Source organism: Barbus barbus (assembly GCF_936440315.1).
Source record: "Barbus barbus genome assembly, chromosome: 28".
Lineage (NCBI taxonomy): Eukaryota > Metazoa > Chordata > Actinopteri > Cypriniformes > Cyprinidae > Barbus > Barbus barbus.
In genome coordinates this window covers 23,107,268-23,124,399 of record NC_136756.1, presented here as the reverse complement: position 1 = coordinate 23,124,399, position 17,132 = coordinate 23,107,268, and the positions used below count along the sequence as shown (strand labels likewise).

Sequence of the window (17,132 nt, the reverse complement as noted above, 5' to 3'; positions counted from 1 at the left end):
AATAATGCTACTATATTTTTCATTAAACCATGTATTGTATTATTTTTTTAGTAAAACTGATGCGCTCTGGAAATTGATTCTAAATATTGAAAAACAGAGATGTTACAAATAGAGAGTTAAATGAAGGAATTAGCAGATAAAATGGAAGTACTTTATTTTCTTCAGGCTAATCTCTGCTCTCTATTTTAAGTCATTTGGGTAAACGAGTTCCTTTAGGACGACGACCTGTTCTGGGGCCTGTAATTTCTCCTTCACTGGCTTGGCACACTGACAGGATGGGTAATAACTGGCTGGGACACTCTGTGTCTGTCTAATCACTTTCTCTCTCTGTCTGGTAAACTGAGCTCTTGTGGAACAGTAATGCGGTCAACAAACCTGGAACTACTACTGCATAGCTGTGCAAGTATAAAAATGTAATTAACACCCTTGGAACATGCCAACCAATCAGGAATCTAGCATTTCTGTACTAAAAATGCATTTATGAAACCATTCATAATACAGCTAGATTCTAATTATAGTAACAATTATATGATCACACCAACGTTTTAAATGACATTCACTGTAATCAACAGGAAAGACCATCAGGGGCAGTGCTGATTGGTCTTGGGGTTGCTATGGTGAACGCAGGGGGTGTGTCTTATAACCAGATGGAGGGAGAATTTCTCCTGCTGTGTGAAGCTCCAGTGACAGTGAAGGAAACGTTTGAACCTCAGATGATGAGCAAACTGATTCACGTTTTGCAGTGGGGGGGGGGGGGGGTCGTCATAATCCAAATGAAGGATGGGTGGGCATCACTATAAACATCAATATCTGGGGTAAAGCACACATTAATTTATAATTGATCTGAAATTAATTTTTGGTTCCTCTGAGGGAGGTCTTTGAAATCTATAAGACATTTTCAGTTAACAGTGATAAGCTTTGTTGTTATGGCAAACTATTTTACAAAATACTATAAATATAACATTTACAGATAAAAATATGTCATTAAAATGTGATGTAGCTGCTCTGAACTGCCCAGGCAAACCTGGGTGCATGAAACCATATGTTTATGACTCTGAAGTGTTTTATTGTTAATATAGTGTGTTTTCCCTTTTTGTCAATTTAAGTCCTGCACTTTTCCCGCTTTAGCTTGATCAGTGGCCTCAGTTGTTTTCTAAGGATGTGCTGTTTACTGTGGAAAGTCACATCACTGATGTAGGCTCTCTGTGCCATAGAGCACATATCTCGCTAAGTCAGTGGCTGGGGCCAAACCTCCAGGGAAGCCCCTCAAAAATCTTAGTTATTTAAAACATTTAAATGAAATTAATTATTTAAATATATTACATAACTATACAATCAATCAAATTAAATTATTACATAATTTATACATAATTTAATAAAAAAAATGCATAATTTTTATTAAAAACATTTTATGAACAGATTTATATTACATTGTGAGATAGTTTGTGATGCCCAGGTTAAGTACTGTTTGGCACAGTAATGTCCTCAGATGCAAATTCACCATTCAGAAGCAAATATTCAATAGTTTGATATAAAGGTACAAAGCAACAAAGTCTAGGATACATCCAACAATGTGCAGCTATAACAGCTTTTGTAACACTATACAGTAAGTATTTTTTTAGCATTGTGTCCTTACACTTAATTTCAAAAGCAGGGATTTTTCACACCCTTTACCAACACTAGTGTGATGGTGGATCAGATCAGGTACTGTTGTAATGATCAGACAGGAAATACATCTTCAGACCCTGCTTATTAGCAACTGAAATCTGGGACTGCAACATAGAAATACTATATAATTAATTGTATACATGAATGAATGTATGAACAACAACAGATTTCATTATCGGTTAGCTCAAGGGTTCCCTTCATCCAAGACAATATTTGAAGGTGATTCTTTCTAAGCTAATATGTACCTCTAGTACCTTTGCCGTAACAAAAAAAACAAACTCAAAATTACGATCTCAGGTGCATCTTTATTTTCAATGCACTCTAAAAAGGTCTCACAATAGTATTATTCTGCTCTGTGAAAGTGGCTGATTGCTTTATAAGGCAAAATAAATCAAGCAGTTCAGGTCAAGAGTTAAAACACACTCTGACCGTGCATCATTAGCACTCATTTGTAATTTATTACGGTTTCAGATGTCTACTCTGCCTCTTTCTGTCTTTTGCTTTCTCTGTCACTCTCTCTCTTTGTCTGTTTCTCCCTGCATGTTTGACAATTAGTTAAGTGTTTGCTCTTTACCCATGATGAATAATTGATCTACTGGTGTCTTAATGATTCATATGCCATCTGTCACAATGTAACGGTTGCATGTGTGAGTCAGGGGCCCATCAAAGAGCCATGTTTCTGCAACGGGCAGAGAGGGATAATTAACGGCAGTGTCTGGCAGGAAATAGCACAATATCTACATAGTGAGGGACACAGACTGCTAAAATGCATATGATATCATCTGAGAAATCTTGAGAGGATTTACACATATTGACATTTGGTTTGCAAATCGAATTAGGTGTTATTTTAAATGGCACAGAACTCTTACATGTTAAATTTAGGTTGGGATCTGCAAAAGATTATGTTGGCTAACAGAGATTATTCCACCCAGAGGTGTTGTATGCCTTTTTTTTATAGAATAGCCAGTCTTTTCTAAGGCAAGCATAATTATTTATGTTGAGCTGAGGGTGAGCTGATACATCTAGGGCTGCTGGATTTGGAGGGGGTTCCGATAGACTGGAATATTGAACTGGAGATCGAATTGCCCCCTCTCCTCTCTCCGTCGTCCCCGCTGGTCCTGTCCAGCCCTCCTTCGTCCTTGGTTCCCTTGGCCAACCCTGAGGGGGTTTCAGATCCTCCAGTGCCCGCTCCTCAAAAGTGCCCTCCAGTGCCCGCTCCTCGAAAATGCCCGCCCGCTCCTGCCTCCTCCACCGCTGTCGTCTGGCAGCCCCCCCGCTCGCCCTCAGCCCCCTATCTGTACAGTACGAGCCCCGTGGGTCTGCCATCCTCCAGCGTCGCTGAGGCTGGAGTAGCCCTCACCTCCGCCTCCAACCTCCGAGGCCCGGACTCCGCCTCGGCTCATAGACCCAGTGGCTCCACCTCGGCTCCTAGCTCCCTCGCCTCCACCGTCACCCATCGATCCACCAGCCCCACCGGCTGTGAAAATATTTTGATTCTGCTGTGAAATCTTTTGAGGTGTGCATTTGTTGTCTGCGTGATGGTCCATCTGTCCATGCAAATTGGATGCGGACAGGAGAGTTAAGCTGTCACTGCATATACATGGTCAACAAATTATGAATCCTTGATTTTAAACCATAGAGCGCAATATCAAGTTGGCCACTATGTCATATTCATGTCATATTCGCTGTGTGCTGTATATGAAATTAGCGCTACCTTGTGTTTCTTAGAAGAAAAAAAAAGATTCCCAGTGCGCATGACTTACCTGATCTCATACAGCTTGTTACAGGGCTTACTTCCATTTATTCACATTTTTTAACCATTTCTTTATTTGTGAAAAATGCTACATGCTACAGCGTCATTTCTATATATTTGCAGAGCTTAATCTTTCGTGTTAATCATTAGTATGAACTTTGGCTATACAGCAGGCTTACATGAATCACAGGAAGTCCGTTCTGTGCTATATTTATGGTCTTTTGTTGGTGGTAACATGTCATGCTGTTCATTCAGTGCCAGGGAATTGTCTTCACACCAGCTTTGTGTTCCTGACCCGCCTACACACAATATTGTTTTCAGTGAAAACAGTCAAGATCTCTCTCCTTCCTCTCATCCTCCTCTCAAAGTGAGGAATGAAGCTTTCCTTGCATGAAATTAGTGTTTTTTTTCTGTTTATATACATATGAATGCATCTTGGCATTGGGCTTAGGGAGTGTTTGTCTCTAGGCAGTGATGGTTTGTAAATGCTAACCTTATAAACACAAGCTGTTATGAATTATGTAAGCATAATTGAACGTGCTAATGCTACACAATTTTGTACTGATGGTTCCATCTCAATACTTGATAGTGATAGTTTTATAAACTTTTTTTACGGTCATCATAACATTTTCCATTGAATTTATTATCCATTTTAAAATTTAGTAAAATCTCTTTCTGATTGCACCATTTGTGGCCTCGCCATTTAAAGACTCCTAGAAGCTGTAGGAGCAATTTTCGCTATTTCTTTCTTTGGCAGTCTATTAGTGAAGTCTTTCATCTCATCCCTGTGCTGCTATTTAAATTCTTTCTCAGGTCCTAATTAGAATCGCTGACATCCTGCTACCTTGACACCCCAGATGTGACTAATATGCAGGACAATCTGGGATTAATATTCCTCTCTTATAAAGCCCTGCTGAAAATGAAGTGGAAAATATTGAGTGGGAAATATTCTGGGGTTTGTGCTATGGACTTATTAATTTCACAATGGGTGGGTTACAGGAGCTGTTTAAGGCTGTATTGAAGTCTTATTTTATCTCTGATGCATAGTTTAATGCAGGTCTTCATTAACGCTCATGAGCATGGCAATTGGAAGTTGGCAGAAATAAGGGTTCTGCAGAATATCGTAGCCTTGTCTGCACTTACAGCAGATAAAACCATTTTTTCAAAAAATGTGCTGTTGTGAACTTATAATGATCAAATGCAAATTGCTCACTTTTATTTGTGCATCAAATTAAAAATGTTACAGTTTTGTATTTGTAAATACTTCTGAAAATATATATTAATATTAGATTATGACATTTTATGTGCTGCCACAGTGTAATAATTAAGCTATGTAAAATAAATGTATCAGTAAAATAAATAGTTTAACAATGTTAAAAGCTACTTTGGGCATTTAACATATAGTAGATAAGTACATTTTCATAATATTTTCATGAATTTCATTAAACTAATTAATAAAACTTTAATAACTTAACAACAAAACTTTGTATTTTTATATTTGTCAAATAAGATTCTGTTCAAGAGAACTGTATAAATTGGCACATTCTGTTTGATCTGTTTAAATCAGTATTTTACAGAATTTATTTTGGAGCTCTTACTCCATTACTTTGGATGTGTCTTTAAACATCTGTTGGATTCAAAATTTGGAAACCAGGAGATACATTCTCAGTTGCTTCGTTCAAAGCCAAATTCTGTGTATAAAGTCGCTCTCATCTGATTCTCTCACTCTCTTTGTATCTTCCTCTTTTTTTATGTGTCTTGTGTTCATACACCTTTCTTTGGCAGTCTTTTTCATCTCAGTGGGGTGGAAGGGGATGAAGTTTAATTAGCCAACAACAGGAGTACCAGGTGAATTGGGATATGAGAGAATCCAGAATTTCAGCTTTGGTTGAGATGTTGGAAAGGACTCATCATCCCAGGTTACACACATGACATCCAGTGGGTAGCTGTCAGGAACCGAATGCTGCCAACAAAAGCTTCTCTCTCACACACTAATGCTCCTCTCATTTCCCTCTGAGTGTTGCATGCAGCATCACAGACGGGTTGCTGTTTCCTTTTAGGTGGCGCAGCAAATAAGGGACAACATTAGCATTTTATAATGAGCCATGCCCTTGATGGATTCCTTTTGAGAGATGAGGGATTCTGTTCATTCTAATCAGAACAACAATAATCATATATTATTGCAGGGTCCTACTGGCCGGCTTCTTGGGAGGGTGATAGTAATATGAGTTGGAAATAAGATGAAGGTGATTAAAGGATGACAGAATTTTAATTTTTGGGTGAACTGTCCCTTTAAATCCATCATGTGTTACATCTGGTTCCTACTTTCATCTTATTTATTGTCACACAAATATGAAAAATCAGGTTTCTCCATATTCTGCATTAATGTTGTGTGCTCCTGTCTGATTGGCTGTACATGGACAACCATGTGGAATGAAAGACAGAGATGACTCATTGGTCATGCCTGATGAATATCACCTGTGCTTAGAAGGAAGCTGTGAATCAGAAGTGACTATTATTAGAAAGTGTGCTGGCTGTCATTCACTGAGAGGGATTACCTCATTGAGGACCACACACATTTAGCACCACTGCTCTAATTACTCCCCTTTACCTACAGTATCACTATGAGTCATTACTATCGTGCTGATTACCATGTCACTAACAATGGAGATTGCATAGTTTACAAAATATCATCATTAACATATTTGTGAAATATTCATATATCCTGCATAATTTCTGTTGATAGTTTCTTTGCCTAACCTATGTTTGTTTTTATTTCGTTAACAGGATTCTGGCCACAGCAGGAGCCCACATGAATATGCCATTAGATCTGCGCACGCTCAGGGCTGTGAGGGTATTACGGCCCCTTAAACTGGTTTCTGGCATTCCTAGTATGTTTACCGTTCTATATGACGTTCTTAATCAAACATTGTGTTGTTTCATTTGAAATGAGAAGTATTTTACTGCATCCTAATCAGATACAATGTGATAAAATTTGACAAAATGCAACAAATGCAACAAGCTACATGCAAGGCATTTTCTTTGTTGTTAAGTGTCCAATTATTTTGGTAGCTGCAGAAAGAAATCTCACTGGTCCAAAAACTCACTCTATGTGTCCATGTGTCATGTAATTTGTCACATCACACTTGGTTAGGGCACAGTGTTATAGTTGTTCTTTTACATGTGGATGCTGTAGGATGTGAAGGAATGAATAGTACAGCTTAATATTTTTGTTTTGATTATTTCTGTGTAGTAAGGTTTATTGATATCTTTATATTCATGTTTTTTTTAAAGGTCTCCAAATAGTTCTTAAATCCATAATGAAGGCGATGGTGCCACTGCTACAGATTGGTCTGCTGCTGTTTTTTGCCATTCTCATGTTTGCTATTATTGGATTAGAGTTCTACAGTGGAAAACTCCACAAAAGATGTGTAGCTTTTTCAAACATTACAGGTAAGTGTACAACAATATATTTATTGCATTTATGTGCTTTTCAGATGCTGGGATCTAAACCAAATATTTAAATCTTTAGAATACACAAAAATGACAAACAAAAAAAATGTAAACAGTATTTCAGAAAAGTTTCAGTTGAAAAAAATTAGTTTCTGTGAAAGTTGGCAACCATTTAACATCTTTTAGGGTCACAAATAACTCCATGTTCTTAGAGGGATAGTCCACCCCAAAAATGTAAACTGTGTCATCATTTACTCCCCCCTCAAGTAATTCCAAATCTGTATAAATTTCTTTCTTCTGTGGAACACAAAAGAAGATATTTTAAAGAATGTTGGTAACCAAAGTTTCGGGTGCCATTGTCTTCCAAAATATATTTTTTTTTACAGCAAAAATCAATAGAACCCAAAACCGTTTGGTTACCAACATTCTTGTATATTCCTATAATATATTCCTTTCTGTTCCACAGAATAAAAAGTTATAAAGGTTTGGAACAACGTGAGGGAAAGTAAATGAATTTTCATTTTGTGAGTGGACTACATACACATGCACATTATTAAATATAAAATTTAAGATTACTATTGACAAGAATACCATTATTGACATTTGCAAGAGCAGAAAATTAAATTTGGCAATCTCTCACGGGTCCATACTGACCTGTCAGTCAGAGGCTCGGCTCCGCCCATACAGGAAGTAAACACTTCATCCTTCTGTTGGCCTCTTGTATTAGCTGCATGATAACAAATAGCAAAACAAGCAAACAAATGACACAGATACATTATTAAAAATTACAAAGTTGAACACTTATACAGTCAGTATGCAATTCATGAAAAAAATGGCTTTCTCATCTCATGCAGACTCTGAGAGAGCAGACTCATCTGAACTTGACTTCCCGTGTGGGGCCAAGACTTGTCCTGACAATTATAACTGCACTGGCCCCTGGCAAGGACCCAATGATGGCATTACTCAGTTTGATAACATCTTATTTTCCATACTCACTGTCTTCCAGTGCATCACCATGGAAGGCTGGACAGCTGTACTCTATAATGTGAGTTACTCTCTCAGCTGAACGATATGTATAGTATGTATAATGATGATGCTTCTGTATTATAATCCTAATACATCAAATTATAATCTTGTAGTCCAGTGTTGAATCGTTACTTCATGTTAAAGTCTTCCTCAGGAGATCTCACTTGATCATTAATCTACCACATGTTGTTGTTAGATGAAACAGGGTCATTAGCTTCTTTGTAGTATTTCACATTATACGCATTTTAATGACTGGTTGTAAAGTGCACTGGTTGAGTATTTGGTTGGATGAGCATGTCTTTGCTTTTTGTTGATACCGTGGCTTTAGGAAACATTGATCTGTTGTGTTCATGCAGGCAGCTTACATTTACATTGTTCCCTAATCCTGTTCCTTCTGTTCTCCCCAAAATAAGAACATAAATCATTTGAGTTTTGAATGATGAAACTGCACTAATGGTTGGTCCATTTTAGCTGAAATAGTTGCAATTTATGTTTGAAGAACTTCCTCTTTTCGTGTTAGCCAGCTGTGATCATATTCGTACACTGGTTGTACATACTGTACAGCATGCAACACTGTGTAGCTTTCCCCTGACTTCTGATCTTCCTTCAAGCTGATTCAAGCACAGTAACAACTCCCTTTTCATAACAAGTCACATTTGGAAGGGTTTGTCAAAGTGGGTTTTATCTCCAAACAGCTCCAAGTACTGGAAAATGAGACGTGTTCGATACAATCTATATTGTGCATTAGATTATTGGAGTTTTTGATGGAATTAGCTTGTGTGGTTGATTGCTATCATACTAGTGCCATGTATATGCTGAGTTGGCTCTGTTCTTCACTGTCATCCAGTAGTGCTGGTACCTGAGCATGGAATTTAATTTTCTTAGTTTTAATATGTAATTTTTATGGAGAAGGACTTACTCAGACTTTCATGCATTTAGTTTAAGATAAAATCTTTATACAACAAAAAGAAAGCTTAGAGACCTTGTTTGAAAGAATTGTAAAGATTGGAGGTGTTACTGTTTGCACCTCTGTTGTTTATTCATGATTTTTGAGGATGAGTCGATGGCTGCTTTTACTAAGTGCCAAATGAATTTGCACTGAAAAGTCCTGTCAGTCCACTTCTGGGTTGTAACACTGCAACATTCCATTAAAACATATGAATTGTCATTTTTTATTTTTAAGGTGATTTTAAAAGTTTGATTTCTGGTACTTCATTGAAAATCTTAAAAAGCCATGGACATTTCTAGAGTAATTTATTTAATTTTTTTTCTAGTTTTGCCCACCTTTAAAATATTTAATCTGGTGAAAATTAATACTTTAAATACTTTAAAATGATTTTTAAAAATCATGATCTCATAATTTTGAATGTCTGGAAGAGTCCACAGTGTTTTTAATCAGTCACATGGTGTCATGCATTGACGTGAGTCATGCTGCCACAGTTAGAGGTGTTTTTCACACTCATAACTGAGCTTATGCAGCTGCGCCAGGATGCGGGGAACACCCTCTCAGCTCAGCTGGGCAACAGTGCCGCCTGCCCACACATTGATCACACCCTCTGCACCACCGAGTAGAGCCCCACTGAATCGTCACTATTACAAGGGCAGGGTTTATGGTTTTCTGACCATTTAAACCCAGGCATTTAGTAGATTTAGTAGCTACTGCAAATTGAAACCATAATGAATTATTTTCATTGTTTAATCACTTCCTGTTTTGTGTTTGCACAGGCCAATGATGCCTTAGGCTCTACTTGGAATTGGCTCTACTTCATTCCTCTAATAATAATTGGCTCCTTCTTTGTGTTGAATCTGGTATTAGGAGTCCTGTCAGGGTAAGTATTGTTTTCCTCAATGGACTCTAAGACAAACTGACACTACATCTAACCTGATGTCTGAGCTGACACAGGGGTAATGAGTTTTATCAGAGGTTAATGTGAAATGTATTAACTTCATCTCTAGAGACAAGAGGTAAGATTAAGTTACTGCACATACAGTGGTGTTGTCTGTTTCTCTTTCTACACATCTCTCATAAACACTACCAATCAAAAGTTTTAAAAAATATTTTTGAATAAAGTCTTTTGTGCTCATCAAGGCTGCATTTATTTGATGAAAAATACAATTTAAACCATAATATTGTAAAATATAGCAATTAAAAAAAAACTGTTTTCTATTTTAATGTATTTTAAAGGTGGAGTGTGTAATATTTAGGAGGATCTATTCACAGAATTGCAATATAATATATATAACTATGTTTTCAGAATTGTATAAAGGCCTTACATAATGAACCGTTATGTTTTTATCAACTTAGAATGAGCAATTTTTATCTACATACACCACGGGTCCCCTTACATGGAAGTCTCCACCATGTTTGTACAGTAGCCCTTAAATGACAAACAGAGCACGTTTCATCACTATGTTGTTCTTGCGAATAAAACACTGACAATGATGAACAAGTAACAATAATATTCGCAATAACATATTGATTTATTGAATAATTAAGTAGATATAATTCCTTAATTTACCTTTGTAAAGAAACCTCATTCCTGGCTACTCTCTGCTATCTCAGACTACGACATCTTAGTCCTGCATTGGCCAGCGTAGCTTCTCTATACGGAGGGGTGAGCGGGGGACTGAGCCATTGGTTGCAATTGGTTGCAAAACCTGACTGCTAGATGCTGCTAAAATTTACACACTGCCCCTTTAAAATGTACTTTATTTTTGTGATGGCAAAGCTGAATTTTTAGCAGCCATTATTCCAGTCTTCAGTGTCAAATGATCCTTTAGAAATCATTCTAATTTACTGAAAAACATTTAAAAAACTGTAATTATTTCACATTTTTACCGGTAGTTTAGTTCTAGTGCAAGCTAAATGTGCATACTTCTCTTGTGACATAAAAGCTTATGCATTTGAGTATGACAAAAGACAATATGACAGTAGTGAGACATGACTGAAATTTTATAAAATTGATGACACATGCCTCTTTGTAGTGTACTATACAACAAAAAGAAGCACTGAGATCTTCTTGCAGGTTTCTGCCAAAATAAAAACTGAGAAAAAGTAACAACTCCATCAACATTCATAAATGTTAGTATTGTAATTTTACTGTTGTTCTGTAGAATAAAATAAAATAGTAAAACTATAATAAAGAAAATAATAATTACCCTACAACAGCTCTATTAATACTTATATTTATATTTAAATTGGGATCTGTAATATAGCCCATTTTTTTTCCAAAGAATTCTCTTCTGCTCAGTAAGGCTGCATTTATTTGTACAGTAAAAAAAACATGCCTGATTCAAGAAGAGGGTCTCAAAAATGGCCAAAAAATATTATTTTACTACCTTATTCATTTTAAGTTAAATTGTGCTTTGTTTGTATAATGTCTGCTAGAATGTAAAAAAATGTTCAGTGTTAAGTAAATATTTTTAAGTTGTTGTTTTGTAATTGAGTTTTTTTTTTGAAAAGCAGGGGAAAAAACAGCAAAAAGCTAATTTTTGGCTATTTAATTTATGCAATTGTAAAAAATGGCAAAATAGATGGGAGGGTGGGGGAGCAAAAAACCATGTTCGGTATTCGGCCTTCGGCCCAGTGTTTCATTTTGTTCGGCTTTGGCTTCGGCCAAGAATTTTCATTTCGGTGCATCCCTAATTCATTACCTTAAAATTCATTAAAGGGGTCATCAGATGCGACATGCACTTTACAAGTTGTTTGAACTGAAATGTGGGCTGGCAGTGTGTGTACACAACTATCCTATAATGATAAAAAATCCACAGAGTGTTTTTTTTTTAATCTCGTTACATCATTTCCCCTTTCTCATATCAAGCCATTCTCAGATTCCCCTCCCACTATTGTTGACTGACACTAGCATTTTACCTTAGACCCGCTCTGAGTGAGCGGTCATCAGTTGTTTCGACGCCAGAGCAGGGACGTACAAAAGAATGGCTCCCAAGTGATTGAGGTGTTCTGTTGTTGGATGTAATAATGAACATAGCAGTCGTCATTTACTCCTGACATCTGAGCCGCTGAAGATGCAGTGGATTACATTTGTTTTTGAAGTGAATGCGCCTCCCGATCTACCTAAATGCATTTATGTTCACACAAATCATTCGTGATCCAGCCTCACCTACAGAAGAAGTGAGTATAAGTTTCTTTTATGAATCTTTGCAAATCGCCTTTACTAATAACGTGCTAGTCAGCAAGTTCCGTGGCTAAAGTAAACAGGCTCATAGGAACGGCTCGTCACCCCACGGAAGAGAAGGGCAGGGTGAGCAGAGCGCATTAGCATTTAAAGGAACATGCACTAAAATGGGTTGCTGAAAACAGAGCTGATTTTGAGAAGGTAAAAAGGGTGTTATTTTACACTTCCATTGAAAATTTATAAACAAAGTATGTTATAGAGTTTTCATTAAGACCTTAAAGAATCATATCAACTTGTGGAAAATGGGCATCCGATGACGCCTTTAATACATTTTATGTCCAAATACTTATCAGTTTGTTGCCAATTTTTTAAATCTGTTTCTCCATGAAAAAAAAAGTTTATGGGGTCATGTGATGCTATTTTCAAAGATCATTATTTTGTGTATTCGGGGTAATAGAATATATTAGCATGCTTTAATGTTAAAAAAAAAACATTATTTTTCACATACTGTACAGTATTTTAGCTCCTGTATGCCCAGCCTTTCTAAAACGCCTTGATTTCTACAAAGCCCTTCCTTCCAAAAAGCTCAGTGTGCTCTGATTGACCAGCTGACCCAGTGCATTGTGACTGACTGAACATCACAAGCATGTGTCAGAAATGTAACCATAATCGCAAGCTTCAGCTTCCAAAGCAATTGTAAAGACAGTTAATAATGTCGTGAGTTTTACTATATCAGTTTGAGCCCTAGTCAGATTCTAAAAATGCAGATGACCAAGCCGATTGATCGAAACCAACTTTGCAAGTGCGACTTGAGCAGAATGTATCAGAGTGGAGCGTGACTCTGCCAACAAACAGCAACATAACACACTAAAGAAAAAGGAATACATAAAAATGCATCATATGACCCCTTTAGCAGTGATGATGTAATATGTAGATGTCACAAGTTGGTGGGATTTCAACTTAAAAAAAATGATGCAAAATGGGATGCTATCTCTCTCGCTGCCTTTCATTCCTTCACTCCGCAGGTGAAACACTTTGATAAATTAAGTGTGTCATCCCTGTGGTTCTTCTCTGTGTGGGTAATTGTATGCTGTTGGCTCATGTAGGGAGTTTGCTAAAGAGCGAGAGCGGGTAGAGAACCGAAGAGCCTTCATGAAGCTCAGGAGACAGCAACAGATCGAGCGGGAGCTGAACGGATATCGGGCCTGGATCGACCGTGCAGGTACTCTTACATACTGAGCTGGCAAATGCACCATGCAAAACAAATAAAGTAAATCAAATCTGTCAAAACACACTGTGCCACAGCATCGACCTATACCAGAGCAGATGCTCAATGCCATTAAAAAGAGACACAATTGTGAAAAAAATGCTTCTATTTAGCAATTTTTTTCATGGCAAATTATATTTGCTATATATCAGTGTAACAATTCAAGTGAAACATACTAGAACAACTAGAAATACATTTCATAATGCTTTAAATGACAGAAGAACCTAATGATCATGTTCATCAGCATGATTTAAAAATGATCCAAAATGCACTTTGTACTGGAAGCAGGAAAATCTGAAAATAAAAAGCGGTGCACATGATCAATGTCACAAATTTGCTTGCTTTAGTGATCTAGAAAAAGTGCAAATCTTAAATATTTCTTATTCATTGGTTTCTTTGTTTTAATTTTCCAAAATCCTATATAAATAAATGTGATTTTTAAATGCCAGTTTTTCAGTGAATTGTATGTGCACAACTTGATAAAATTCAAATGCGTTTTTATTTTGCAGAGGAGGTGATGCTTGCAGAGGAGAACAAGAATTCAGGACCTTCTGCTTTGGATGGTGAGATGTTTGACCTCTGCTGTTTTTCTCTCATTTTCCCACATAGATTGTGGGATGCAGTTTTTTAATTATGTGTCAGGGTTAGGGTCATACGATTATTTTGAACACACTAGTAAATACACATTCTCTCTCTGTCCCAGATTTCATCATTTATTTAATAGCCTGTTCTGGCGTATAAAGCCTGTTCTGGTCCCATAAAACAGCACAGGGATTGTATATTCAATAGACTGATGTCACAAAAAACAAAACGCCATGATCCTGCTCATGGCGCACATCTGTGAAGCGAAGACCCACCACATGACATCCAAACCCCATGCAAGGCGACAGGTTTTCCCCAGAATCAAACAAGGGATTTTTTTTGTTATTAAATGTTGATTGACAGCTTCCCAGAGGCTGTGTGAATGGAAAACAGGCAGTTACTGTGGTGAACTGTTATTTTGATACCCCTCTGTTCTACTGTAAATGTCCCATCATCCCATTTAAGATGATTGTCTTAAAAACTAAGCCCTATATGGACAACAATTTTTAGGGGGTCAGGAGAGACTGAGACCTGTTTTGGCCCTTGTATATGAAGCTTGACAGCAGTATCCAGGTTGCATTCTGAAGAGAGTTTAAAACATAAAATGTAATTCCAGGCATTCGTATTTACTTCATTGTTGCCATTACAACAGCGAAATCTAACAAACGGATTTATTTGCAATTGAATGAATCCCTTAATGCAAGCTATTAGGCTAGATGCTTTGATTAAATGTGTGAACTTTCAGTTGCTGCTGTCTAGCCTGTCATATTCTAGAAATGCTTGAGAAGTAAATTATTACAACGGGGTGATGGCTGTACATCTGTCATATCATGTCCTAAGCTGGCTGCAGTTTTCACTGATACTTAGCCTAGTTTCTCTGTAGGCATTTAAAGCATAAATTCTGCAGGACTCAACAAAATCAAAGCCAACCAAAACATATTTGATGTTTATGAAAAGTTACCATCATTGATTAAAAAAAAAGTTAATATTTTCCAGATAATATTTTAATAATTTGCTTTAGGTTCAGTTTTTCAACCTACCCTGGGGCTACAGATGCAAATTAGCCACCCTAACACATTTTACATTACATTGTATGCATTATTTAAGTGCATTGCCCCTAATTAAATAATGATTAAATAAACAAATAAATAAAAAAAAAAAAATTATACATTGATTTTTGGAATGATTTTTATTTATTTATTTATTTATAATTGGGAACATGTAATACAACAATTTCTGACACCACATGGATAGGGCTATCCAGCTTGACATGACCAAAATGCAAATTAAATGTCTATCAACCCGTATATGCTTTTATTTCTTACAGTTTTGGTTTATTAATCTGTTATTTGTTTAGTCTGAAATAAAAGAAATATAATAAGATAAGATGATGAGATAAATTATTTGGTATGTGTTCTCAGTGCTAAAAAGAGCCACCACAATAAAGAGAAGAGGGGTGGATGATGTTCGGAGAGCTCCAGAGGAACAGTATGCTGACATATCGTCTGTAGGTGAGTGGTTTCCTCCCCCAAATTTTCTTCCTGTCTTGTCTAGATGATGCTAAATATTTACCCACATGTCATTATGTGCACATTTTCTGAATATCATTCACATACAGCTGAAATAATCTCCTTATCCAAACAAGAAGTATACAAAAGTGGATCAAGTTGTTTTGCTTGTTCATAAATATTTTTGTCCATCAGGGATGCCATTGAACAGAGCCAGCATACGCAGTGCTAAAAGAGGGCCAACGTCCTTTTTCCGTCGGAAAGAACGCATGCTACGGATCTCCGTTCGCCGTATGGTGAAGACTCACACCTTCTACTGGACCGTTCTGAGTCTGGTGGCCCTCAACACTTTCTGTGTTGCCATCGTACACCACAAGCAGCCTCAGTGGTTGTCTAGTCTCCTTTGTAAGACCACAAGCAAAATGAAACATTTCTCTCTATGGATATGCTATCATACATGAGTAATAGTCTTAACTTTAAAGTGACTACTTTCTATTGCAGACTATGCGGAGTTCCTGTTTCTGGGTCTGTTTCTTACAGAGATGTTTCTCAAGATGTATGGACTCGGACCCAGACTCTATTTCCACTCCTCCTTCAATTGCTTTGATTTCGGGGTAAGTGTATTTCTGTCATCCTTCCCATAATCTTCTTTGAAATGAAGATAGCACAACAGTGCAAATGTCAAAGAGGATCAAGGTGGTGACTCCAAATATGAGTATTCATAACATTTTTTTATCAAGAAGAAATAAGAGCGGATGAAACCGTAAATCTAATTTGATCTTTTTTGAAGTTACGCTTCTCCACCCTGAGCACTATGAACATGTCTCTAATTTCTATGTAAATTTTAGGACCCAGCACTGAATATCAATATGTAGCTTTATTTCATTAAAATGCTATTTTAGTTCTGGACTCTGTCAAAATATAATGATTATCTATTGGCTAATCTTTAATTTATTCAGAATGTTTGTAGCTGCCACTTTTCCATTAATACATATTTTTTTATATGAGTAAATCTCATGTTTTCTGTTTGAGAACTATAAAACTTGTTCGATCAAATAAAATCTGACATACAATTAATGTAACATGAAAAGTAGCTGGTTTTAAGCACATCAAATATCTGTAGCCCACTTAAAAATTTTGATTTTTGCCTATATCAGAGGGCTTAAAATTATTAGTCACAATGTGTCATGAATTTGTTGAATTGATATTGAATTTATTGTACAACAACGATTTTGTATTGTATGAGTGTATATATATATATATATATATATATATATATATATATATATATATATATATATATTACATATGCTTATGTATACAAATAGATAGACGTTTCGTTTACCATTGTGTGACGAAGTTTCATTATTGAATTTCAGAAGGAATATATGCGAAAGATTTCTCACCACAGATTTCACTGCTTGGTTTGAAAGTGACATTTGTTGTACTCCATACATCGCTGCACAACTGACAACAGACCTTTTTTACCTGTGAAATTTTGAAGAAATTTTGCTAATGTGACCGTACCTTTAGACAGAATTTTACTGTCTAAAGCTACTGAAGTACCTTTGACAGCAGTGGCATATTTCAAAAGTTAAAATTCCTGAATTGCTTCCAGGTTGTAGTGGGCAGCATTTTTGAGGTGCTCTGGGGGTTTTTCAGACCTGGCACATCCTTTGGGATCAGCGTTCTGCGTGCCTTGCGATTGTTGAGAATTTTCAAGATCACAAAGTAAGTAC

General features: G+C 36.7%; 1 protein-coding gene across 1 annotated transcript in view; it reads left to right on the top strand.

The window, feature by feature from the left end:
* Positions 1-17,132, top strand: part of LOC306847872 (voltage-dependent R-type calcium channel subunit alpha-1E-like) — a gene marked incomplete at both ends in the record, with an annotated part of 108,314 nt that overhangs the window by 61,297 nt on the left and 29,885 nt on the right. The window contains 10 exons of the mRNA XM_079382090.1: positions 6,209-6,312; positions 6,716-6,880; positions 7,729-7,919; positions 9,626-9,729; positions 13,143-13,258; positions 13,813-13,866; positions 15,307-15,396; positions 15,589-15,798; positions 15,895-16,007; positions 17,012-17,124. Coding sequence (XP_079238216.1) covers positions 6,209-6,312; positions 6,716-6,880; positions 7,729-7,919; positions 9,626-9,729; positions 13,143-13,258; positions 13,813-13,866; positions 15,307-15,396; positions 15,589-15,798; positions 15,895-16,007; positions 17,012-17,124 — 1,260 coding nt within the window. The remainder of the gene's footprint in view (positions 1-6,208; positions 6,313-6,715; positions 6,881-7,728; positions 7,920-9,625; positions 9,730-13,142; positions 13,259-13,812; positions 13,867-15,306; positions 15,397-15,588; positions 15,799-15,894; positions 16,008-17,011; positions 17,125-17,132) is intronic.